We start from the raw sequence: 27,234 nt of genomic DNA on the forward strand, positions 1-27,234 counted from the left end.
TATGGGAACAGATGATAGAACAACTAATTTTGCTTACATATAGTCTATGTCAGTGGTTAGTAGAGAAAAGACCAAAGTTTCTGGATGTCTCTCACAGGACAAGCACACGCAGAGACAGCACTGGGTTCCTTACAGCTCTTAGAAATGAAGCCCACAGCTTGGGTCTTACCTCCCGTCATTGCTGCTCTGGGAACTCCCAGGACTCCCGACTCTTCCTTTAGTGGTCCTTCCCATCCAGGTCACCGCTTTGCTGGTCCCCTTTCCTCCTTCCTCCTCTCCGCCCACATCCCTGCAGTATCCTCACACTTGCCCTCCCAGCATCTCTGCTCAAGGAGGTCAGGGTTTCTGGCCTCCACCGGGGAGATGTTGCTGCCTATTTCCCTGCTCGATGATCAGCCCCCACTGCTCACCAAGTGCTCTGTGCCCCGAGCATTCATCTCCTCCCGTCCTTAATGGGAGGGCAGCACTGTGGCTCGGAGGACCAAGAGGGAGGAAATGAGCACCTCTTTTTCCAGCTGAGAGGCATCTCATCACTTTTCCCTTATGCTCACACATTTCAAGTTCAGATTCTTTGGGGAGCAGGCATTTGGCATGGCCCTGTGGGCTCCCCAGTTCTCACATGGGGTCTGGGCTGGGTCTAGTCTATGCTTTTGAGAGCATTAGGGGCAGTGTGTGTTTCAAACATATTTTGATATTCTTAAAAGTGTTTCATGATCTTTAAAATAAAAAGGTGAATCCAAAGTATTCTGTAAAATTGGGGTGGAGGTGAATCAGAGGGTTCATTTCTCAGGCTGCTTCCTGGCTTTGTCTGTCAGTGGAGTTGTTCGCCACTGCTCGGTTCTGCCCCTTGAGGGCACCAGAGACCGCTTAGCTGTAGAGAATGGGGCCTAGATGGAAACCAGACAGGTTCTTCCAGCTTATTAAAATCGCTCTAAATAATAAGGAAAATGGGAAATGATAGAACAGCCTAGATTCTTATTTCCTGGAACCCTTAAAAGTGTCCCTGTCCTGGGCATAGAGCTTAGCACGACCAGGAGCAAGTATGGCAAGACGGCTGGGATGGAGGTGATGTCAGAGCTGTGAATGACCACAGAGGAGAATGAAGCTCAGGAAATAAATTGGAGGTGGAAATCTCACAAGGTCTCCTTAATCCATGATCCTAGACAATACTAGGAGCAGGATCTGGAGAAAGATTGGATAACCTTTTTTTGTAACCATCCCAAGCAGTCTAGCTGTGTGTGAAATAACAGCTATGAAGCACAGGATAACCCAGACCTACTCAGGAATGTTGAGTATCACTCACGAGCCCCGTTGAAACATGGGCGGTCGTCTCAATAGTATTCTCAGGCACAGATGAGCTTTCCCTGACAATTCATTTCCACACCCAAGCTGTGCGTGATATTTTGATTCACAACAAGTCATTGGGGTAAGGAGATGAAATGCGTGCATGTAGTGTCGTTCCTGAAGAAATGAATGAACGAGTCAATGACTGAAAGAGAGTGAGCACCGAGGGGAAGAGTCTTGGCTGTGAGGATAGTGAAGGCAATTCTGATTCAGGCACAATTGTTCAGAGTGTTAGTCTCTGGCTCCCGAGCAGACAGAGCGTGGTGGTCGGTCAATGGGGTCTAGTCCATTGTCCCAAGGGTGCTTGTATGTAGGTTAAACGCAGAGACCAGGGTGTCACAAAGGACTGTAAAGAGACTGTGTGGTGGATGGAGAAAAGTGGTCTCCTATGTTGTAAACGCCAGAGGTAGAGGTCGAGGCAGCCTGAGATGTTCTGAACGCTGGGAAAACAACACCATCACTCTGTTGGGGGCAGTATCAGACATTTCACTTCTCGGCTTGCAGGGATGTCACGTGGGACTGGGTCAGTAAAGCAAGATAGAAGTGTGGGGAAGGAGATTGCGATTGCTTCGGGAGGGGCATTAGGGCAGGGGGATCCCTGGAAACCTTTCAGGGAGGGCATTGCCCTCCTAGTTTACAGAGTTCCTCACTCCCCCTGAGGGGCCATAATGAAGGCAAAGAACCAAGTCTTCGGTCTTGGCTTTGCAGGAGTGCCTCTTTCCAGAAGCCCCCTCCCATCAAAGGAGCCACAGGCGGATAGGTTTACAGTGGAGTGGGGTATGGGAGTCAAGGACTAAAGAGAAAGAATGCACAGAAGGTGTGGAGTAGGAGTGGAGGGCTTGCCTTCTAGACCTGGCTTCTGTCTACCTGCTGTTGGAAAAACCCCATAACTTACTCCCTGACTGATCCTTAGTTTTCTTATCTGCACAATGGGAACCATACTCACACTTCTCTCAGAAGGTTCTCATGAGGATTCTCTCATGAGAGAATAAAAACAAGAGGGCTTTGCAAGCTAGACAAACCCAGGTAATACAGACATGCACAGGTTTGGACACAGGGTCTGGGAAGAGAAATCCTGGGGGCCAGACAATGCAACGCAGTCCCAGAACATGTCTCTAAGAGACTGGATGTGCATCTGATAATAATAACTAATATTGAGAGTTTACGATGTACCCAAAACTCTAAGTACTTTACATGCATGATCTCATTGTTTTTTTTTTTTTATTGTGGCAAAATATACATAAAACTTACTATCTTAATCATGTTAAGTGTACAATTCAGGGGTATTAAGTACTTTCACAATGTTGTGTAACCATCACCATTACCCATCTCCAGAAATTTTTCATCATCCCAAACAAAAACTCTGTATCCAATAACTATAACTCCCCATTACCTCCCTCTTCCCAGGCTCTGGCAATCTCTATTCTACTTTCTGTCTCTATGAAATTGTTTATTCTAGGTATCTTATATAAGTGGCATCATACAATATTTGTCCCTTTGTGACTGGCTTATTTCACTTAGCATAATTCTTTAAAGTTCACGCACATTGTAGTGTGTGTCAGAATTTCATTCCTTTTTTTTTTTTTGACTTTAAAGTAGGATTTATTGGTGGGCGTGAGTAAGGAGGGGACAGTGCCAAGTCTCTCATGAGTGCAGGGCCCGCCATTGGTCTGGGGGCCATGATTAGGGATGTATTTGACCCCATAGCCATCCAGGATGAGCCGCTTTTCTGCCATCATGTTTTCAAATTCGTCTGCATTAAACTTAGTAAATTCCCACTTCTTGGAGATGTGGATCTTCTGGTGGCTAGGGAACTTGAACTTGGCCCTACGTAGGGCCTCAATCACATGATCCTTGTTCTGCAGCTTGGTGCGGATGGACATTGTGACTTGGCCAGTGTGAACCCTGGCCACTGTGCCCTGGAGCTTTCCAAAGGCACTGCGCATACCTGTCTGGAGTCTAGACTGGGGACACCATGCCAGTCATGAATGTCCACTGGAAAGTGCCGTCTCCAAGATCCGTTAGGGCAACCCGTACAGGCAACAGGCCGCGTACACTACTGAGGAGGCTGCTATTTGCAGCCATTGCACACTGGGCCCCCAAGGGGAAGAAAGAAGAACTTCATTCTTTTTTTTTAATATTTAAAAAAAATTTATTTTTAATATTTATTTATTTTTAAAAATATTTATTTATTGATATTTATTTAATATTTATTTATTGATTGATTTAGCTTTTTAAAAATATTTATTTAAAAAATTTTTTTTAAATATTTATTTATTGATTGATTTGGCTGCACTGGATCTTAGTTGTGGCACGCAGGATCTTTTTTTAGTTGCGGCTCTTAGTTGCAGCATGCGGGATCTAGGGATCGAACCCGGGCCCCCTGCATTGGGAGCACGGAGTCTTAACCACTGGACAACCAGGGAAGTCCCTCATTCCTTTTCAAAGCCAAATGATATTCCATTGTGTGTATTATACATATTACATTTTGTTTATCCATTCATCTGTTGATGGACATCTGAGTTGTTTCCACCTTTGGGCTCTTGTGAGTAATACTGCTTAAAACTTTTTTAATGGGAAATTCCAAACATATACAAAAGTAGACCAAAAGAACGTGATAAACCCCCATGTACAATAATTATCAACTCATAGCCAATCTTTTTTTTTTTTTAAGTTTTTAATTTTTTGGTCATGCCACAGGGCACGTGGGATCTTGGTTCCCCGACCAGGGATCAAACCCCGTGCCCCCTGCATTGGAAGCGCAGAGTCTTAACCACTGGACAGCTAAGGAACTCTCTTCACAGGCATTCTTGTTTTATCTATATCCATACCTAATTCTCCGTCCCGTATTATTTTGAAGAATATCTCAAATATCGTAAATGCCACTCTTGTTTCCGTTTTACAGATGGAAAGGCACAGAGAGGTTATCTTACCAAGATTACAGAGCTCCTAAGTGATGGAGCCGGGATTTAAACTCAGGCAGCGTGATGGCTGAGCACATACTTGTGTCTTTGCTACACCTGTGTGTGTGTTTGCGTATACACACACACACACATCAGGTCAAATTTGGGCAAGTTGGAAAAGTGCATTTGGAAAAGTTTGCCTCTTCCTACATTTTTTCCCACTCTTGGATGCTGCCTGGAATTTGAAACAGATAGGCATGACTTTGAAGCCTTAGTTCTTAGTTGCAACTGGAGTCAGTGATCTCCAACTTCCAGAGTTGTTGTGAGGATTAAATGAGATAAAGTCAGTGAAAGTGCCAGGCACCTCCTAGCATGTGGCAGGAGAGCATTATGTGTGCTTTCCCCCTCCCTCCTTGGGGGACCAGGCCCACCTTCTCTCCACAGAAGCAAACGTCAAGAAAATATGCTCTATCAGAGTATGACTCTCAGAGGTCAATGTGTAATCCCTCTGGGGGATTTATGTTGTGAAATAAAGGATTTTATCCTTTGGCCTTGTGGTGTGGGCTGTGGGTGAGTGCAGAACAGAGGTGTTGCAATTCCTTCTTGCCCCTGAAATCATGTATGTGTGTGTATGCATGTGCATGTGCGTGCACAAGTGTGTAAGACCAGCCTGTAGAAAAGTTCAGGCTTCATTCTCCGCCCAGAGCATTACATTACTTTCTTTTCTATAAAGAATTGTGTCCTGAAACAAGCAACTACTTGTTCTATCTCCTTTCCCTCTTCTTGGCTAAAACAGGAGGAAAAGCCCTTTGTTGGGACCCTTGTCATTCTCTGGTCCAAGGACACAAAGCCACAGGATGGAGGTCTGAGCTCAGATAGGTCTTGGCCAGTCCTGTTCATCCCCTTTGGAATTTCTGTGGCCAGTCCCCTGGAGTTAATTTGGGAAGGGACTGCAGAACTCAGCGGACAATTGAGCAGGACTCACTGGCTGACCACAGAGAAGTCTCAGGTAACCTCAAGATGCATCTGCCGGGGAGGCTTGGGAGGTGGGCACTGCAGCCTCAAGTACATTAAGCGATGGTTAGCAAGTCTGACTGGCTGTTTCCTGTGCCTGGAATGCCCTTTGCTGATCGTGCCCTTGGAAGTAATATAAGCCTTCAATGCCAAGCTCACATCCTGCCACCTCCACAAAGCTTTCCCTACGTCACACTCTACCACCCACTACCACCCATCCCTGGCTGCCATACAGAGTGATTTCTCGCACTCTGAACCCTTATGACATGACCTGTGTAACTACTTTTGCTGCTTTATGTCTGTACTATCTGAATACCAGTCTTAACTCTTTGATAGATCAGAGTGAGTTCCTCGAGAACAGGAATCTTTTCATCTATTCTTTTTACTGTTCAGAGCTCCTCACAGGGCACACAATTAGCAACCAATAAATATCTGTTGAATAAATGATGTATTTCATGACAATGGCATAGAGTAGGCACTCGGCAAATGCATACCGAATGCAATAACATCCATCTCCCATGGCTGGGAAATGCAAGAGTCTTTTTACCCTTCTCTTGATGTTTAGGTGGAAACCAGTTACACACAACCCTTTGAGTCCTAAAATCTGTCAAAACTTCCACGGAAATAACCGTAAAGACTGCCTTGAGGCAGGGTATGAGATGGTCTCAAGGTGTTTCAAGTATTCTAATATTTCAAAATGTGTCATTTTCTTTCTCTGTTTAATATCCCAACTAGTCTCCAGAAGAACTTGAAGTGTCACAAAGTAGAGTGCATGCGTGATGATTTAAGATCATCTCAGTTAGAACATCTGGTTAATCAGAACTTTTCTGCTCATCAGCAGAATGGTCACTGATATTTGCAGCAGTGACCCTGTAGTCAAGAAACCCAAATACCTTGTTTAAAGATACAATATCTTCAGAAACATGCTCTAAAAAAAAACCACTTTGGGCTTCCCTGATGGCGCAGTGGTTGAGAATCTGCCTGCCAATGCAGGGGACACGGGTTCGAGCCCTGGTCTGGGAAGATCCCACATGCCGCGGAGCAACTAGGCCCGTGAGTCACAACTACTGAGCCTGCGCGTCTGGAGCCTGTGCTCCGCAACAAGAGAGGCCGCAATGGTGAGAGGCCCGCACACCGCGATGAAGAGTGGTCCCCACTTGCCGCAACTAGAGAAAGCCCTCGCACAGAAACGAAGACTCAACACAGTCATAAATAAATAAATAAATAAATAAATAAATAAATAAATAAATAAATAAATAAATAAAAGAACATGAATTTCTTTAAAAAAAAAACAAACCACTTAAACCATTTAAAAATATACAATTCAGCGGCATTAAGCACATTTATATTGTTGTACAACCATCACCACTATCCATCTCCAGAACTTTTTCATCATTCCAAACAGAAACTCAATACCCACTAAACTATAACTCCCCATTCTCCCCTCCCCTCAGTCCCTGGTAATCTCTATTGTACTTTCTGTCTCCATGAATTTGCCTATTCTAGGCACCCCATATAATGGAATTACACACTACTTGTCCTTTTGTGACTGGCTTACTTAGTGTGTTGTACTCAGGTTCACCCATGTTGTAGCATGCCTCAGAATCTCATTCTTTTGAAGGCTGAATAATATTCCATTGTATGTATACACCACATTTTGTTTATCCATTCATCTTTGATGGACATTTGAGTTGTTTTCACCATTTGGCTATTGTGAATAACGCTGCTATGAACACAGGTGTACAAATACCTGTTCAGAAATATGTCGTTTTTTAAATCATAGACTTATTCTCACTGGTAAACCCTAGATCCATGGTAACTTCCCACTAACCAGAAAATTTGAGTAATTAGAATACTCCATTCCATCATTAGGTTTGCTAAGGACCTTTCTTGGAATATGGGGTGGATGGACACGAGACAGTGGTAGGGAATGATGCCTCTGTCTCAGGAATGGACGCGGGGCCACCAGGAGGCAGGTAACTGGGCCCCAGTACACATTAGTAATGTGCCCAGCACGTCCGTCTGGACAGTCAGATTTGCATCAGCCAATCCTACCCCACCCTCACCTCAACCCCATCACTGTTCTAGATCTTAGACTGGGCTGCTTTTCCAAAAAGGTATGGACTTGAGGCACATTTGTTCTGAATTAAGCTTGGCTGCAGTTAAAGTGTTATCATGTCTGTGGAGCTCAAATTACAGAGGCTGCCTTTGGCCAGTAAATGGCACAGCCCGGCTGCTCAGAGAGGTGGAAAATTCTGAGGCCCCTCCAGCACTGTTTCAGGAAAAATGCTCTGAGTGGTGTGGAGAGGGGCCAGCTGCTGATGTCAAGGGATTTATAAAAGAGATTACAAGACCTTTTAAGGGAATGAGGCAGTTGCTAATGATGGAAAACTGCTAAAGCTGGATCTGGATAAGGCCTGAACATTTAATTTGCTAGTTATCCTGAAACGCTTGTAATTTTTAAAAAACATATTGTGCCACTCCCTTTGTGTGTACTTCAAAAGACAACATCAGAGTGTGGAGGGAAGAACCTGTTATGCTAATCAAAGTCTGGGGTAACTGAAACTGAAATCTCACACATAAAGCCCCAAGTGGGCGATCCAGGACCTGGGAAGAAGAATTAAATGCCCAAATGCACCTGGGTGCACTGCACATCTGTATTTTTCTTTCTTTCTTCCTTATCACTAGTGGGGGGTCTGGAGGAAGCTTTATTTTTTAAGCAGCTACAAAGCTGCTTAAAATCTTTACACCTTCAAAGAGAGATCTGAAAATAAAATATTTACTTATATTGCATTTCCAAATGTTTCCATAGTCTTCTCACAACCCTTGTGTCATCTTATCTTAAGAACGTGGCTTTTATAAAGAGGAACCGAGATCATTTACAATGACAGGGTAGATTTAGTCGAGCAGACAATCTCCAACTTTAACAGCTGGGCTTACTTGGTGATTTAAATAGATAGTTAACGAAAAGTCATCCCAGATTTAGGAACAGAGATCTAAGTTTGGAAGGGTAAAAGTGAAGGTCTTAAAATCAATTTCCAGTGGAGCAGCTAAACTAAATTCTCTTTGCCATTATGGAGCACTAAAACAAACCAATGAACAAACAAACAAATAAATCAAACAAAACTAATGGCCCACATAAATAATACTCAAATTGTCAGCCAATGAGAAGGCCTAAAGCTAAAGTGGCACATATATACAATGGAATATTACTCAGCCATAAAAAGGAACGAAATTGAGATATTTGTAGTGAGGTGGATGGACCTAGAGTCTGTCATACAGAGTGAAGTAAGTCAGAAAGAGAAAAACAAATACCGTATGCTAACACATATATATGGAATCTAAGGAAAAAAAAAAAAAAAAAGGCCATGAAGAACCTAGGGACAAGATGGGAATAAAGACACAGACCTACTAGACAATGGACTTGAGGATATGGGGAGGGGGAAGGGTAAGATGTGACAAAGTGAGAGAGTGGCATGGACATATGTACACTACCAAACGTAAAATAGATAGCTAGTGGGAAGCAGCCGCATAGCACAGGGAGATCAGCTCGGTGGTTTGTGACCACCTAGAGGGGTGGGATAGGGAGGTTGGGAGGGAGGGAGACGCAAGAGGGAAGAGATATGGGAACATATGTATATGTATAACTGATTCACTTTGTTATAAAGCAGAAACTAACACACCATTGTAAAGCAATTATACTCCAATAAAGATGTTAAAAAAAGAAAAAAAGAATTAGAAACTAGCATCTGGAAGTGAGCAGGGTGGAGGTACTTTGGAACCCACTATCCTGAGGCATAATTGTTTGCAGCTTTTTCTGTGTTTCTCATCCTTTACTGTGGGTACAGGAGAACAGCGCAAGGACCGTCCGGTCAACTCTCCACACGCTCTTATAATATGGAAAATCCAATCATTTGCTTTAAGTGCCATTTTTCAATTGTAGCTTAAATAAAAGGGTCAGGAAACATATGCTGTTTTCTTTTCTTTTCTTTTTTTTTGGTTGGGGGGAGGAGGGTAATCTTGCTGAATTAGCACCCTGGGTCATATCCCAGTTCAAACATTTCCCACAGATCGCGGTCATCTCAGCCACATGTCAAGGCCTCCTCTGCTGCCTCCAGATCTGCTGGTAGTCTTATTACCCCTGTGCTCCAGTAGGGACTCCATCCTGCAAGCTTATCTCCTCACTGTTCCCTGAAGACACTTTGCAGACTAATGTCTCTTCACACCCTGTTTCCATGTCTTCTGCTCTCCTCCTGCTCTGTTCTTTATTAAATACTTTCCCTTTTTCAAGCCGGACTCAAGCCTCTCCTCCTTTCCTCCTCTTCCTCTTCCTCCTCCTCCTCCTCCTTCTTCTTTTCCAATCTGGATGCCTTTTCTTTCTTCCTTCCTTCCTTCCTCCCTCCCTCCCTCTCTCTTTCTCTTTCCCTTTCTTTCTTTCCTTCCTTCCTTCATTGAAATAGAGTTGATTTACAATGTTGTGCCAATCTCTGCAGTGTAGCAAAGTGACTCAGTTTTATACATACAGACATTCTTTTTAAAATATTCTTTTCCATTATGGTTTATCCCAGGAGACTGGATATAATTCTCTGTGCTATACAGTAGGACCTTGTTGTTTATCCATCCTAAATGCAATAGTCTGCATCTACCAACCCCAAACTCCCAGTCCATCCCTCTCCCTCCCCCCTTCCCCTTGGCAACCACAAGTCTGATTTCTGTGTCTGTGAGTCTGTTTCTGTTTTGTAGATAGGTTCATTGCTGCCATATTTTAGATTCCATATATAAGTGATATCATATGGTATTTGTCTTTCTCCTTCTGACTTATTTCACTTAGTATGATAATCTCTAGTTCCATCCATGTTGTTTAAAATGGTATTATTTTGTTCCTTTTTAATGACTGAGTAGTATTCCATTGTATATATTTACCACATCTATATCCGTTCATCTGTCAATGGACACTGAGGTTGTTTCCATGTTTCAGCTATTGTGAATAGTGCTGCTATGAACATAGGGGTGCATGTATCCTTTTGAATTATAGTTTTGTCCAGGTATATGCTCAGGATTGGGATTGCTGGATGATACGGTAATTCTATATTTAGTTTTCTGAGGAACCTCCATACTGTTTTCCATTGTGGCTGCACCAATTTACATTCCCACCAACAGTGTAGGACGTTCTCTTTTCTCCATACCCTCTCCAGCATTTGTTATTTGTAGACATTTTATTATTTTATTTTATTTTATTTATTTTTTGGCTGTGTGGCTTGTGAGAGCTTAGTTCCCTGACCAGGGATTGAACCTGTGCCCTCAGCAGTGAAAGTGCAGAGTCCTAACCACTGGACCGCCACAGAATTCCCGGTAGACATTTTTTTTTAACATCTTTATTGGAGTATAGTTGCTTTAAAGTGTTGTGTTAGTTTCTGCTGTATAACAAAGTGAATCAGCTATACGCATATGTATATCCCCATATCACCTCCCTCTTGTGTCTGCCTCCCACCCTCCTTATCCCACTCATCTAGGTGGTCACAAAGAACCGAGCTAATCTCCCTGTGCTATGCAGCTGCTTCCCACTAGCTATCTATTTTACATTTGGTAGTGTATATATGTCAGTGCTACTCTCTCACTTCATCCCAGCTTACCCTTCCCCATCCCCGTGTCTTCAAGTCCATTCTCTACGTCTGTGTTATTATTCCTGTCCTGCCCTTAGGTTCATCAGAACCTTCTTTTTTTTTAGATTCCATATATATGTGTTAGCATACGGTATTTGTTTTTCTCTTTCTGACTTACTTCACTCTGTATGACAGACTCTATGTCCATCCACCTCACTACAAATAACTCAGTTTCGTTTCTTTTTATGGCTGAGTAATATTCCATTGTATATATGTGCCACATCTTCTTTATCCATTCATCTGTCGATGGACACTTAGGTTGCTTCCATGTCCTGCCTATTGTAAATAGAGCTGCAATGAACATTGTGGTATGTGACTCTTTTTGTTATATTTTTTAAAAATTTATTTATTTATTTTTGTCTGCGTTGGGTCTTTGTTGCTGTGCGGGCTTTCTCTACTTGTGGGGAGTGGGGGCTACTCCTTCTTGCGGTGTGTGGGCTTCTCACTGCGGTGTCTTCTTTTGTTGCAGAGCACGGGCTCTAGGTGTGTGGGCTTTAGTAGTTGTGGCACACGGGCTCAGTAATTGTGGCACACGGGCTCTAGAGTGCAGGCTCTGTAGTTGTGGCTCAAGGGCTTAATTGTTCCATGACATGTGGGATCTTCCCAGACCAGGGCTTGAACATGTGTCCCCTGCATTGGCAGGTGTATTATTAACCACTGTGCCACCAGGGCAGCCCCATGACTCTATTTGAATTATGGTTTTCTCAGGGTATATGCCCAGTAGTGGGATTGCTGGGTCATATGGTAGTTCTATTTTTAGTTTTTTAAGGAGCCTCCATACTGATATCCATAGTGGCTGTATCAATTTACATTCCCACCAACAGTGCAAGAGGGTTCCCTTTTCTCCACACCCTCTACAGCATTTATTGTTTGTAGAATTTTTGATGATGGCCATTCTGACTGGTGCGAGGTGATACCTCATGGTAGTTTTCATTTGCATTTCTCTAATGATTAGTGATGTTGAGCATTCTTTCATGTGTCTGTTGGCAATCTGTGTATCTTCTTTGGAGAAATGTCTGTTTAGGTCTTCTGCCCATTTTTAGATTGGGTTGTTTGTTTTTTTCATATTGAGCTGCATGAGCTGCTTTTAAATTTTGGAGATTAATCCTTTGTCTGTTGCTTCGTTGGCAAATATTTCCTCCCATTCTGAGGGTTGTCTTTTCGTCTTGTTTGTGGTTTCCTTTGCTGTGCAAAAGCTTTTAAGTTTCATTAGGTCCCATTTGTTTATTTTTGTTTTTATTTCCATTTCTCTAGGAGGTGGGTCAAAAAGGATCTTGCTGTGATTTATCTCACAGAGTGTTCTGCCTACGTTTTCCTCTAAGAGTTTTATAGTGTCTGGCCTTACATTTAGGTCTTTAATCCATTTTGAGTTTATTTTTGTGTATGGTGTTAGGGAGTGTTCTAATTTCATTCTTTTACATGTAGCTGTCCAGTTTTCCCAGCACCACTTATTGAAGAGGCTGTCTTTTCTCCATTGTATATTCTTGCCTCCTTTATCAAAAATAAGGTGACCATATGTGCGTGGGCTTATTTCTGGGCTTTCTATCCTGTTCCATTGAGCTATATTTCTGTTTTTGTGCCAGTACTGGACTGTCTTGATTACTGCAGCTTTGTAGTATAGTCTGAAGTCCAGGAGCCTGAATCCTCCAGCTCCGTTCTTCTTTCTCAAGGTTGCTTTGGCTATTCAGGGTCTTTTGTGTTTCTATACAAATTGTGAAATTTTTTGTTCTAGTTCTGTGAAAAATGCCAGTGGTAGTTTGATAGGGATTGCATTGAATCTGTAGATTGCTTTGGGTAGTAGAGTCATTTTCACAATATTGATTCTTCCAATCCAAGAACGTGGTATATCTCTCCATCTGTTTGTATCGCCTTTAATTTCTTTCATCAGTGTCTTATAGTTTTCTGCATACAGGTCTTTTAACTCCTCAGGTAGGTTTATTCCTAGGTACTTTATTCTTTTTGTTGCAGTGGTAAATGGGAGTGTTTCCTTAATGTCTCTTTCAGATTTTTCATCATTAGTGTATAGGAATACAAGAGATTTCTGTGCATTAATTTTTTATCCTGCTACTTTACCAAATTCATTGAATAGCTCTAGTAATTTTCTGGTAGCATCTTTAGGATTCTCTATGTATAGTATCATGTCATCTGAAAACAGTGACAGCTTTACTTCTTCTTTTCTGATTTGGATTCCTTGTATTTCTTTTTCTTCTCTGATTGCTGTGGCTAAAACTTCCAAAACTATGTTGAATAATACTGGTGAGAGTGGGCAACCTTGTCTTGTTCCTGATCTTAGTGGAAATGGTTTCAGTTTTTCAGCATTGAGAACAATGTTGGCTGTGGATTTGTCATATATGGCCTTTATTGTGTTGAGGTAGGTTCCCTCTATGCCTACTTTCTGGAGGGTTTTTATCATAAATGGGTACTGAATTTTGCCGAAAGTTTTTCTGCATCTATTGAGATGATCGTATGGTTTTTCTCCTTCAATTTGTTAATATGGTTTATCACATTGATTGATTTGCATGTATTGAAGAATCCTTGCATTCCTGGGATAAACCCCACTTGATCATGGTGTATTATCCTTTTAATGTGCTGTTGGATTCTGTTTGTTAGTATTTTGCTGAGGATTTTTGCATCTATGATCATCAGTGATATTGGCCTGTAGTTTTCCTTTTTTGTGACATCTTTGTCTGGTTTTGGTATCAGGTGATGGTGGCCTCGTAGAATGAGTTTGGGAGTGTTCCTCTCTCTGCTATATTTTGGAAGAGTTTGAGAAGGATAGGTGTTAGCTCTTCTCTAAATGTTTGATAGAGTTCACCTGTGAAGCCATCTGGTCCTGGGCTTTTGTTTGTTGGAAGATTTTTAATCACAGTTTCCATTTCAGTGCTTGTGATTGTTCTGTTTATATTTTCTATTTCTTCCTGGTTCAGTCTCAGAAGGTTGTGTTTTCCTAAGAATTTGTGCATTTCTTCCAGGTTGTCCGTTTTATTGGCATATAGTTGCTTGTAGTAATCTCTCATGATCCTTTGTATTTCTGCCATGTCAGTTGTTACTTCTCCTTTTTCATTTCTAATTCTGTTGATTTGAGTCTTCTCCGTTTTCTTTTTGATGAATCTGGCTAACGGCTTATCAGTTTTGTTTATCTCCTCAAAGAGCCAGCTTTTAGTGTTGTTGATCTTTGCTATTGTTTCCTTCATTTCTTTTTTATTTATTTCTGATCTGATCTTTATGATTTCTTTCCTTCTGCTAACTTTTGGGGTTTTTTTTTGTTCTTCTTTCTCTAATTGCTTTAGGTGTAAGGTTAGGTTGTTTATTTGAGATTTTTCTTGTTTCTTGAGGTAGGACTGTATTGCTATAAACTTCCCTCTCAGAACTGCTTTTGTTGCATCCCATAGGTTTTGGGTTGTCGTGTTTTCTTTTTTTTTTTTTTTTCTTAAATTTATTTATTTTATTTATTTATTTTTGGCTGTATTGGATCTTTGTTGCTGCGCGCGGGCTTTCTCTAGTTGTGGTGAGTGGGGGCTACTGTTCATTGCGGTGCATGGGCTTCTCATTGTGGTGGCTTCTCTTGTTGCAGAGCATGGGCTCTAGGCACATGGGCTTCAGTAGTTGTGGCTCGTGGGCCCTAGAGAGCAGGCTCAGTAGTTGTGGTGCACGGGCTCAGTTGCTCCGCAGCATGTGGGATCATCCCGGACCAGGGCTCAAACCCGTGTCCCCTGCATTGGCAGGTGGATTCTTAACCACTGTGCCACCAGGGAAGCCCCCCGTCGTGTTTTCACTGTCATCTGTTTCTAGGTATTTTTTCATTTCCTCTTTGATTTCTTCAGTGATCTCTTGGTTATTTAGTAGTGTATTGTTTAGCCTCCATGTGTTTTTATATTTTACAGGTTTTTCTCCTGTAATTGATATCTAGTCTCATAGTGTTGTGGTTGGAAAAGATACTTGATATGATTTCAATTTTCTTAAATTTACCAAGGCTTGATTTGTGACCCAGGATATGGTCTATCCTGGAGAATGTTCCATGAGCACTTGAGAAGAAAGTGTATTCTGTTGTTTTGGATAGAATGTCCTACAAATATCAATTAAGTCCATCTTGTTTAATGTGTCATTTAAAGCTTGTGTTTCCTTATTTATTTTCATTTTGGATGATCTGTCCAGTGGTGAGAGTGCAGTGTTAAAGTTCCCTATTATTATTGTGTTACTGTCAACTTCCCCTTTTATGGCTGCTAGCATTTGGCTTATGTATTGAGGTGCTCCTATGTTGGGTGCATAAATATTTACAACTGTTATATCTCCTTCTTGGAATGATCCCTTGATCATTATGTAGTGTCTTTCTTTTTCTCTTGTAATAGTCTTTATTTTAAAGTCTATTTTGTCTGATATGAGAATTGCTACTCCAGCTTTCTTTTGATTTCCATTTGCATGGAATATCTTTTTCCATCCTCTCACTTTCAGTCTGTATGTGTCCCTAGGTCTGAAGTGGGTCTCTTGTAGACAGCATATATATGGGTCTTGTTTTTGTATCCATTCAGCCAGTCTGTGTCTTTTGGTGGGAGCATTTAATCCATTTACATTTAAGGTAGTCATCGATATATATGTTCCTATTACCATTTTCTTAATTGTTTTGGGTTTGTTATTGTAGGTCTTTTCCTTCTCTTGTGTTTCCTGCCTAGAGAAGTTCCTTTAGCATTTGTTGTAAAGCTGGTTTGGTGGTGCTGAATTCTCTTAACTTTTGCTTATCTGTAAAGGTTTTAATTACTCCATCGAATCTGAATGAGATCCTTGCTCGGTAGAGTAACCTTGTTTATAGGTTTTTCCCTTTCATCACTTTAACTATATCCTGCCAGTCCCTTCTGGCTTGCAGAGTTTCTGCTGAAAGATCAGCTGTTAACCTTATGGGGATTCCCTTGTATGTTATTTGTTGCTTTTCCCTTGCTGCTTTTAATATTTTTTCTTTGTATTTAATTTTTGATAGTTTGATTAATATGTGTCTCGGCGTGTTTCTCTTTGGCTTTAACCTGTATGGTACTCTCTGTGCTTCCTGGACTTGATTGACTGTTTCCTTTCCCATGTTAGGGAAGTTTTTGACTATAATGTCTTCAAATATTTTCTCATACCCTTTCTTTTTCTCTTCTTCTTCTGGGACCCCTATAATTTGAACGTTGGTGCATTTAATGTTGTCCCAGAGGTCTCTGAGAGTGTCCTCAATTCTTTTCATTCTTTTTTCTTTATTCTGCTCCCTGGCAGTTTTTCCCACCATTTTGTCTTCCAGCTCACTTATCCATTCTTCTGCCTCAGTTATTCTGTCATTGATTCCTTCTAGAGTATTTTTAATTTCAGTTATTGTGTTGTTCATCACTGTTTGCTCTTTAGTTCTTCTAGATCCTTGTTAAATGTTTCTTGTATTTTCTCCATTCTGTTTCTGAGATTTTGGATCACCTTTACTATCATTACTCTGAATTCTTTTTCAGGTAGGTTGCCTATTTCGTTTTCATTTATTTGGTCTTGTAGGTTTTTACCTTGCTCCTTTGTCTGTAACATATTTTTTTGTCATTTAATTTTTTTTTTGATGGGTGGTGTCTTACTGGTTGTTTAGCCTGAGACATCCAGCAATGGAGTTTGCAGGCAGTTGGATAGAGCTGGGTCTTGGTGCTGAGATGACCTCTGGGAGGCCTCAGTCTGATTGATATTCCCTGGGGTCTGAGGTTCTCTGTTAGTCCAGCGGTTTGGACTTGGATCTCCCACCACAGGAGCTTGAGCCCAACCTCCGGCCTGGGAACCAAGATCCCACAAGCATGTGGCAGGTGAAGTAATGGTCCCCCAAAGACATGGACATCGAAATCCCTGGAACCGCCTGGCTGGTGTGCAGCAATGGGGACCCGGAGCTGCCGGAGGGTCAGGGCGGTGGCCTGAGATGCACAGGGTGGCCTGGTGTCCTCCGGGTCAGAGCCAGGCCAACTGCGCCACCCGCGTCACCCAGGGTACCAGGGGCTCTGCCTGGGCTTGACAGGCATCTACCCTGGTAGACTTTTTAATGATGGCCATTCTGACCGGTGTGAGGTGGTACCTCGTTGTAGTTTTGATTTGCATTTTTCCAATAATTAGCCTCACCTCTTTCTTGAAGTCTTTCCTGACCATGCTGGTCCCAATGAGTTTTCTCCTTCCCTTCCCTCCCATGACACTTAGAAATGGTGCCTCTCACTTTTTACTTTGATCATACTTAGATTACCTTCTGCACTTAAAAGTGTCTCTTGCACTAAGGGTGTATATACCTCTCTTATAACCCCTGCTACTCCTGGGAAACCATTATAGCAGGAATATTTGTTAAATATTATTTTATTGCCTTTGATGGAAAGGCTTTTTGACCAAAAGCTGTCAAATCAATAAATATTTCTCACCTGAAATATTAAGCAGGGCTAAGAAGCCCAGCTATTAACTTTAACTTGAAAAAGAATCTTTTGAATTAGAAGCAGTGAATGGCTACACCTTCCAAGAGAGAGTCTTAGAAGAATGTATAAGAAGGGAAACCCAACCTTCTTTCTTCAACTCAAAATTCTTCAGATCTTGCTCCTTTCTCTAGATCTCTTAATTCTCCACAAGTGTTCCAAGAGGAAGAAGGCTGTTAAGCAGCCTGCAGGCCCTCTGAAAATAGCCATACCCTTCGATCTGTTTGTTTCATGCCTTTCTGGTCCAGGGGTGTGTGAGGAAAGTGCTACGGAGGGAGGGATCTCCTGCCACTTCTTCCCACTCAACATGCCTTCCCTCTTCCTCTAATTTTGCCTGCACTAGTGAGCTGTTGAGGAGAGCTTGGAACCCAAAAGTTATACCTGTCTGGAAATTGATTAGAAAGAGTATTCAATTTATAAAAATATAACTTGCATAATTTTGTAGAAAGATTTACCTTTAAAACAGAAATAAATGACTCAATAGGAAATGCGGCTTGCCCTTATAAAGGGGGTTAAGTGGGGGAGTCAGTTTCAATTAAGGGGAAAAATATGTAGGCCAGCATGAGAATATGTGATACCTTTTAGAATAATCTTTTTTATGGGGCAAACACCCTAAATTTTTGCTTACATAAGAAAAGATCATAATAAGCCAAACTTGGATCAGAGACTATTAGTGATAGAGGATGTTTGGGGGGGGGTGGCAGAGAAATCACTTAACATCTTTACTGCCACCTGTTAGAATGGGCTAATGATTTCTAAATCTATATGCCTGGGGAAACAGTGTCAGGTAAAAATGGTGCCATGAAAAAATAATTGGAGCTTTTTGGAGTTAACTGTTAGCTAATGGAAAGAAATCATTACATGTTGTTAATATTTAATATTATTATTTATACAAAGATTTTGTGAGTTCTGTGTGTGTATCTGAGCAGTACTGAGCAAGGTGACATACTCTTCATTCTTCATTGGTTATAGTCATGAAAGGGGTCTTAGGACTTACCGCTCTATGACCTACACAAGTTATTTTCCTTGCCAGCCTCAGTTTCTTCATCTGTAAAATGTGGGTACTGATAGTACCTACTTCTTACGGTCAAGTGAGACAATGCACAGGAAGTGCTTAGCATAGAAAAGCAGGTATTTTATGATCAAAAGCAAATTAATCTTCTCAGTTCCAACTGTGTGGTACAAATAAAGTTTGCTGGCAATTTATTTTTAACCCATATTCGTGTGATGAAAAGATTACTGAGTTAGGAGATGTAGTCTATAGTGATGATTAGGCAAATTACTTAACCTCTCTGGGTTTCTATTCCTTTGGCTTTATAAAGGAGCTGGATTAGAGGATCTCTGAGTAGTCTCCAGTTCTAAAGTTCTGTGTTAGGATTTTTTCCAATTCATTTTTTTTTAAATTAATTAATTAATTTGTTTATTTTTGGCTGTGTTGGGTCTTCGTTTCTGTGCGAGGGCTTTCTCTAGTTGCAGCGAGCGGGGGCCACCCTTCATCGCGGCGCGCGGGTCCTTCACTGTCGCGGCCTCTCCTGTTGCAGAGCACAGGCTCCAGACGCGCAGGCTCAGTAGTTGTGGCCCACGGGCCCAGCCGCTCCGCGGCATGTGGGATCCTCCCAGTCCAGGGCCCGAACCCGCGTCCCCTGCACTGGCAGGCAGATTCTCAACCACTGCGCCACCAGGGAAGCCCTCCAATTCATTTTTAAACAAAGTTTTAATAAAATTTAACATAGGAAGTATTGTATGCTTTAGCAATTTATATTTTAATTAAATGTACTTCAGATTAAAATTGTATTATGCAATGTTTAAAATACAGAAGTATATGGAAAGTGATACACGTACCTATCATTCACTTTAAGAAATAAAACTTAAAAAAAATTTGGAAATGCTGTGGGTGAAATTCACTTGTATTTAAAGGTGCAAAAACAAGATTGAAATCACTGCTTAAAAAAAAGGAAATTACTTTGGATGCCCATTGTTTCTGGAAGAAGGGTGTTTTTGTGCCTGTGTGGCTCTGACGTTATATTAGGTGTAGGCCAAAGCAGAGGACAGTCCTCTTCTTCTGGGAACATTTCATCTAACTGAAGTGGAATAAATATAGCTTAGCAACAAAATACACCCAAATAAAACATGGACCCTGCATTTGATATGCATGTCGTTTCCAATAAGAAGATTTTCATGACAATCCAGGCCGATGGAAACACTTCTTGACAAAGAATTGGATTCAAATTCTGGCTTCTTTCTAATTTAAGTGTGTAACCTTGGGCAAGTTATGTAGCCCTCTCTGCCTCAGTTTCTTCATAGAATGGGGCTTACCTAAGGGCTGTTGTGAATAATACATGAGATAATACAGGCAAGGCTCTAAGAACAATGCCTGACACATAGAGAAAGCTCAATGAATATTAGCTATTATTATTATTCAATTCCATAAATAATTATTGGATGTCTACCATGTAGTAGTCTCTATACTAGATCCTGAAATATCTTTGGGGCTTTAGCTTTTTTTGTGTCTGGTCTACAAAGAATGTGTTACAGAGTTAGATATGAAATTCTGGTAAATGTAGCAGTCCAGTGGGACCCAAGTTAATCTAGAAAAAAAAGGCCATTTGGAGTTCAGAAGACTTTTTAAATTCAGGAGGGAATATGAGATGTAAATGAAGTACTTAAGGTCTTGCCTTTTAGTTGTTGAGTTCCTGTGCCAGGTTTTAGAGAGTGCATTATGATGCATATTAAAACCACGGTGACATTCAAAGAGTCAAACATGCCTGATTAGACTTTCATGTCCTGTATTTATAAAAAGGTTAGTGGTGCATTTCCTCAGTGCAAATTATTTTTGGTTCTTCCTAATATTTATGAATAAAGTTTATACAGCATAATATATGTGATCAATCTTAGTCATCAGCTTTATTTTATATAAGGAGATATCCCAGAAGATGCTACATCTTGAGCAGTAATTTCAATAGATAGGGAGTAGGCAATATATAGGAAAGGGCAATTGTATGTTAGCACCATGGGACAAAATCAGAAATATAATTATGGCAATAATGCATTCTCTTACATAAATTTATCATTGAAATAGTATAGGAAGACATGCCTTTTGCAAGTAATTTCATTGTGATGCTTTATGGTGACGCCAAGCCTTGACTATACAACAAGCAGTCAATGATGTTTGGATTTCAGGTTGCCCTGGGTGGATGTGTCCACAAGGTATTAAAAGCGGGTTTAAGTTGATGAATTCAACAGAGGAGCTGACCATCTGGTCTCAGTGATCTCAGGTTGGGCTGGCCTTGGCACCGGCCTGTTTGGTTGCTTTTGGTGACTCTGGGGTAATATTAAGCCATGGAAATCATAGTTATCATGTACCTCTACCCATGGGGTTTGATAGATACTAAATAATTGGTCAGTAACTGCCCCTTTGGCCTCCGCCTTTGCACATTTTTGCCCGGCAAAAAACTGTTGATGTAAAGGAGAAAAGTGAATGGGCCTCCTTTTAACAATAGGCAAACTGAACTCAAGCACTTACTAAGATAGGAAGAATAATATAAGACAGAAATAACTTGGAAGCTCATTTTGTCCATACCCGGTTATAGGTTGTTCAAGAAAATAAAAAGGTGGTGGATTCTTTTGTCCTTAGTACTCTGTTTTGGCCTACTCCATTTCCACAAGGCTGATGGCTTTTAAATACTAAAACCATCCCCAAAGGCATCTCCACAACCCCCCAATACACAAGTCACAAATCACTGCTCAAAGGAACGAACACAAAGCACTTGCGATACTCTCCCATTTGGGTGCAGTCTTGATTCTCCAGAGAAAAGGGTACTCTCAGTGCAGATCTGAATATATATATGGGCCAGGACTTGGGCCTTCCTGGTAAAACATAAAAACAAAACAATAAACACCGCCCCTCCCCCTCCCAAAACAAAAAACAAAAACAGAAAATCCAAGGCGCCGCTGCTGCTACCAGTAGCTTGGCTCAGACTCCGACTGCAAAAAACAAAAACAGGACCGAGCCCGGGTTCCTGAGACCCCGGCTGCCTAGGGCCAGGGCGAAGTTCCCGGGGTCGGGCCGCTGGACGCGGGCAGGGCCGGGCGCGGCGCTCTCGGGGACTTTCACCTGCTCGGCGGGCAGCGCGGGGGCGGACCCGGCGGCGGGCGGGGCCTGGACGCCCCGCGGGAGGAGCCTGCCCGGGCCCACCCCGCAGGAGGAGCCGCTCGCCGGCGGCTGATCCGGCGTCTCCGTGACAGGCACCCTGCTCCGCTGCCGCCGCCGCCGCCTTTTCTTCCTCGTCCCGGGCTGTCCGCGCCACTGCTCCCGGGCCAGTGCCGCGCCCAGTCCCGCCGCGGGCCGCGCGCCCACTGCTCCCCTCCCCCAGCCCGCTCGTCGCGCCGCCCGCTCCCGCCGCCGCCCTCCTCGCCGGTAGGAATTGCGCGGCCACAGCGCCGCTCGCGTCGCCCGCAACCGCGCCGCCCGCTGCAGCCCGGCCCTCGGCGTCGCTCCGAGTCCCGGCTTCCACGGCCGCCGCGCGGCCAGGGCGCCCCTCCGCTTGCGCCCCCTCCGCGCGCCGTCGCCCCCAGCTCTCGCCTCCCCTCCCCTGGGTCTCGCCAGCCCCTTCCTGCCACCGCCGCCGCCGCCTCTGGAGGAGCCGGTCCACCGCGGGTCACCATGCCCAGCAAAACCAAGTACAACCTTGTGGACGATGGGCACGACCTGCGGATCCCCTTGCACAACGAGGACGCCTTCCAGCACGGCATCTGCTTCGAGGCCAAGGTGAGGGGGCCCCAGGGAGGGGACTGCCCCGGAGGGGCATGTGTGAGTGGACGGGATGCGCAGCCATCCCGGACGCAGAGCTGGTGGGTTAGGCTAATTTGGGGGCCTTTCTGTTAGGGAGGGTGACTCCCCTTCTCTGTATAGAATTCCGCGGGCTCCTGCCCAGAACTGCTAAAGAGCAACTGCAAAGTTTGAGCGGTATTGCTTCACCCGCCTCCTCCCACCTGCAGACTCCCCCATCCTTACCCATCCAGGACTGATTGAGTTACTTCCCGGATCCCTCCTTCCGAGAAGGAGAAGTCAGTGGGTGAGCGCAGCTTGGACGTGGTTCTTTAGAATCGGTTTAGGGAAGCTTTGGTGTTATTTACCTGTTGGGATCCCTTGGGAGAGGTGCTTTCAGGAAGGTCGTTTAAAGGGGGAATACCTGCTTCCTGATTGAAGAAAATAATACAGGGGTGGTTTTTGTTTCTAGATTCCAGGTAACCCCGGCCAGGTGTCAGAGTCACTTCCTAAACGCCTTATTTGCCACGACTCCTTTGCAAGTGCCAGTCACTGAAGGGGGGAAGGTGTGGTGAAAGCTGCCCGGTTACTAGTTTTGTGGCTTAATGTTAAGTTTCAGCAGCTAGTAGGGGACCGCTGCTGAAGAATTTATCGGGGGTGACTGGAATTTTCAGCTCCAAGCCCTAGGTCCGTCCTTGGGAGAGGGGGCGGGGCGGAAGCCTCTGTACTGCACCATGAGGTGTGAATAAGGCTGGCCCCCTGTGATGCACTTCCCAGAGTGAGGAGTTCTGGTTTCTGAGATTACAGCTGGGGTTCCTGCTGCCCATCACAGGGGAATAGTGTTTCTGCCCTTCCTTCTTGCAGCTTGACGCCCTCCCCCCAAGACTCAGAGATGCGCAGCACCTACTGTGTGCCTGTCACTGGTTAAGTGACAGAAAATACTACCCCTCCAAGTAGGTTGTGTCTTCTGGTTTTGAAAAGGTAGTACTTTCGATGTGGAGACAGTCTTCATTCCCTTTTTCTCCTTAATGGCTTTGTAGATGGCAGGGTGTTAGCATCTCAGGCAAGGGTTACTCCATCAGGTGGCTATTTCCTTCAATTCTTGAGACATCTTTTTGAGTGTCTGATATGAGTCCAGTGTGGTCAGTTACTTTCGATTATTCTTCCTTCTCATGGAGACGTGTGAGTTGTTAAATCTCACCTTTTTTTTTTCTCCCTGAATAACCTTCCCCCAGCCATATTTGCTAGAGCTAGGAGGGCACCCCCTGTTTCCCCAGACATCAAACCCTGCAGTGGAATGCAGAGCTGAATTACTGGGTATGGCTGGGACCAGAGTGGGGCTGTAGCCAAGATCTTATCTTGCTTCTCTCAGAATAGAGCTGGTTGGTCTAATATAGGATGTTTGGGTTAATTTTTGTCCGGGCCTGTTGCTTTGGTGAGCAGGGTTTTAAATTTTAAAGTATGAGTTTTCATCACGTCATGATTTAATTTTCTCGGACGTGCATAAACTGGGAAATTGGCTTTTGTCTTGTTTGGTTCACCAGGGCTCCGTTTTGCAAGAATGAACAGAGGAAGAAAGATCAGAATTAAAGTGTTTTTAACCTTTTAATTCTTTTCTCACAGTCTCTGCATTTGGTCCTCGCTAGGACTCATAACCTAGCATGCATAAGAATCACCAGGTGAGGTTGTTAAAGAGTCAGATTCTTGCCACCTCCAATTCTAATCTGACACCTCTGGGGAGAGCCCAGGACTGTGCACCTCTAAGGAGCATTCCAGGTGATTTAATGCACGTGACTGGGACCAGACTTTGAGAAACACTGGCTGCAGGCTTGCCTCCAGCTTGCTGGATCTTACCCTCTCTTTCCCAACATGCAGTTTCTTTTCTAAGCAAATGTCTGGGGGTTGTGTGGTGTAGTTCCTATAGTAACTTGCCTGGATTCACACGCAGTGGTGCTCCGTAAGAGGAAGGGGAACCACAGTTGGTCCCAGCTGTGTTCCCAATGCAGACGTGGGACATGGTGAACCATGGGTTCTGCTTTGAGAATGGCGAGGTAGGGAAGAAAGGACAGGGCTGACCTTGAGAACTGGGTCCTAACTCCCAGCTCTTGGTAATCGATGCTGGACACCAGTACATTCAAATCATGTCAGCCAAGACCTGAGTAGAGGTGGAAGCAGAAGCTTTTCTGTCTCATGAGCACCTGGCAAGCACCTCATCTGGCTGGTTTTCACATCCCTCCCCAGCAGTGTCCGTGGAACTGCACGATCACTGGGTTTTCAGGGTTAAATCCACACCACACTCATTCCTTGTTTTGGAAAAGCACAGGCTGTAAAATGTAAATGTATTAGTGCTGCCTTGTCAGATACTCTTGGAAAATGAGCCCAGGTCTTTCACTCCCAAGGGCTGGCAGTTGTTCAGAATCAACACTGGATGGAATGACTTTTTGGATGGATGCCGCTCATTTTCAGGGTGCCACGGAGATTGAAAAGGTTATGGCTAGGGTTGAAGGGCATCTGGGTGTCAGAGGTTCTGTGCACTTAAAAAACACACCGTGCATTTAACTATCAAGTAGGATCCTAGAGGTTTTTCACCTGCAGTGCTTCATGTAATTCTCACTGCTTCCCCGGAGGTGGATCTCCTTATACCTTATAAATGAGAGTATGTTGCCTGCTTTAGTGCACATAGCTGGGTATGGCAGAGACAGGATTTAAACCTGGGAGCTTTGACTTCAGACTCTCAAATGCAATGCTTATTCAGTTAATATTTTTTATGGAATGTTCACTCTATGCTGGGCGGTTGGTCTGATTCACGGTTCACTGGTGGGGCATCCTTAGGTTGTTGGCCTCTCTGACCCTGATGTAGAAAATTATTCACACTTTTAGTGCTAGGCTCTTTCAAGATATAACCTTGGTCTGGGAGCTGCTCTTAAGGGTAGTGCCCTCCGTGTCAGAAAGGGCACCTGGCTCACTGACCGTTGCTGGTGGGTGGGCGGTAAAATCCTTCTCGGCTTGAAAGCTTGTGTGGCTCCTTTGTATTTGTCTCTCCCTCTCCCTCTCCCAGTATGCCTTCCTGGTGGCCAGTGCCATCAACTGGCTGTCTCTGCTTGCTGGGTGAGAAGAAGACTTCTCATGACAGTGGTGCAAAGAATAAGAGCATTAATAACATAGTTATGCCTGACGTTTGTAGGTGATTTTTGATTTGCATGCGACTTTCACACACACAAAATTTTCCTCATGTGGAAATTGGGACATTAGTGTTATCTCTGTTTTTCAGATGAAAGAATTGGGGACCAGAGAGATTGACTTGTCCAGAGTCACAGGACTGATAAGATGAAAGAATAATGATTATAGCTGATATTTAGTGAGCACTTACTATGGACCATGTATTGTTCTAGGTGCTGCCTCATTTAAGCCTCACACTCCAGTCCTTTTGATTCCTCGTCCATGGTTCCTTAACTCCATCCTGAAGTAGTAGCTCCCTCTGTATTCCTAGCTCTCGTTGCGTAGCCCGTTCACTGATCTGGGCACGTGTGGCACAGCCTGTCAGAACTGGAAAGCACCTTAGCTCACCTTGTATAGCCTCCATATTTTACAGATGAGGAAGTTGAGGTCCAGAGGGGAAGTCGTCGACCCAGGGTCACATAGCTAGGTGAGAACAGAACCAGGACTCATCCCTAGTTTCCTGGCTTCAAGTTGGTTCCAGTTATCTGTTGCTGCTTAACAGCCTGCCCCAAAACTCAGGGGCGTAAAACAATGTCTGTTTAATCTGCTCATGATTCGTGGGTCAGGAGTTCAGGCAGGACTTGGCTGGGCTGTTCTTCTGTTGTATGTGGTGTGGACTGGATTACTCACTCGGCTTCATTCTGCTGTGGCTGGGCTGGAAGGTCCTAGAAGGCTTCACTCTCATGGCTGTGCTTTGGTAGTCCTCCGTGTGCAGGCTCTCTGCATTGGGTAGCTTGGATTTCCTTATAGCATGGTGGCCCTTTGATCTGGCAGCTGGCTTGCAGGAGGGAGTGTTCCAAGCAGGGAAGGTGGAAGCTCTTAAGGTCTGGCCTCCAAAGTTACACAGAGTCACTTCTGCTGCATTCTGTTGGTCAAATCGGGCCATAGGCTGGCTCAGATTCAAGGGGAGGAGAAGTATTCTTCACTTCTTGGTGGGGAGTGTCAAGGTCACAGTGCAAGAGTGCACGTGGGATGAGAGATATTGCCAAAGCCATCCTTGGATCATGGTCAACCATAAAATTTTGTGTTCTTTCCCCTCTGCATGTAGCTTCTCCGGTGATGTCGAGTGTTCTTTGAGTACCTTGTCTCGTGCTTCTGTGTATAACACCCTCCCTCAACATCAGATACATATATACATAGCCAGCAACATCAAATTATTTATCAAGTGGAAGAAATTTCCAATTGTAGAAGGTCTGAAAGCAGTAAATATATTGTCTTATTGCTGAGTGATTTGGGGGATTTGGGAGTCCTTGGTCAAATCTGAACTGAATTCTCTGGCCATCATTCCCTCCTTGCTAAATGGCTTCACTGGCTGATGATTTCCATGATGTAGATTTTAGAGATTCCAACAACCCCACACAGCAGGCTACCTGCGGATGCCTCTTGAACACGCTCTCTTGAGGGCTTCCAGATTAGGACATTACATATGTTGGTTCACCATAAGTGGGGTACTCTAACTCAAACCTAACCTGTGGTGTGTGGTAAAAAGCTCTCAGAACCAGCTCTGCTATATTCTGGGTGTGCGCCCTCCCCTCCCCCGCCCACCCCTCAAAGGGTCCTGTCTTCCAGGATTGTGGACAAGTAGGGATTCAGATAGAGGCCCCGGTGTATTCGCCGATGTCATCATTGAAGTGCAGGTTATTTCACCTTATTAGGTATTTGTCCAGATGCTTTAATATCCATTGTTATCTTCTGCCTGGACCAGATGAATCTTTGGGGGATGATGGGTCTCAAAGATACAGCACTGCTCAGAAATAATACCTGTTTGTATTCACCCTTATTTTGCTCTCAGGTGCCCCAGGGTGTTCCTCTGGAGCTGGTGTTTTGGGATTTGATGGGCAAATGTATTTCTACCTTATCTGTACACTTCATGATTTTGC

The 27,234-nt window shown here is 43.6% G+C and overlaps 1 protein-coding gene and 1 non-coding gene across 2 annotated transcripts in view; one reads left to right on the top strand and one right to left on the bottom strand.

Moving 5' to 3' along the window:
- Window positions 1-3,347: 3,347 nt before the first annotated feature.
- On the bottom strand, window positions 3,348-3,482 carry LOC137763172 (small nucleolar RNA SNORA70). The gene has a single exon (XR_011073735.1). It is a non-coding gene; the product is annotated as a small nucleolar RNA SNORA70 (small nucleolar RNA).
- Window positions 3,483-21,715: 18,233 nt separating this feature from the next.
- The window catches only part of LOC137762788 (carboxyl-terminal PDZ ligand of neuronal nitric oxide synthase protein-like), a 315,104-nt gene continuing 309,585 nt past the window's right edge, over window positions 21,716-27,234 (top strand). The window contains 1 exon segment of the mRNA XM_068541164.1: window positions 21,716-22,135. Within this exon segment, the coding sequence (XP_068397265.1) occupies window positions 22,031-22,135 (105 nt within the window). The 5' untranslated portion in view covers window positions 21,716-22,030.

The sequence above is a fragment of the Eschrichtius robustus genome, chromosome 3 (assembly GCF_028021215.1).
Source record: "Eschrichtius robustus isolate mEscRob2 chromosome 3, mEscRob2.pri, whole genome shotgun sequence".
Lineage (NCBI taxonomy): Eukaryota > Metazoa > Chordata > Mammalia > Artiodactyla > Eschrichtiidae > Eschrichtius > Eschrichtius robustus.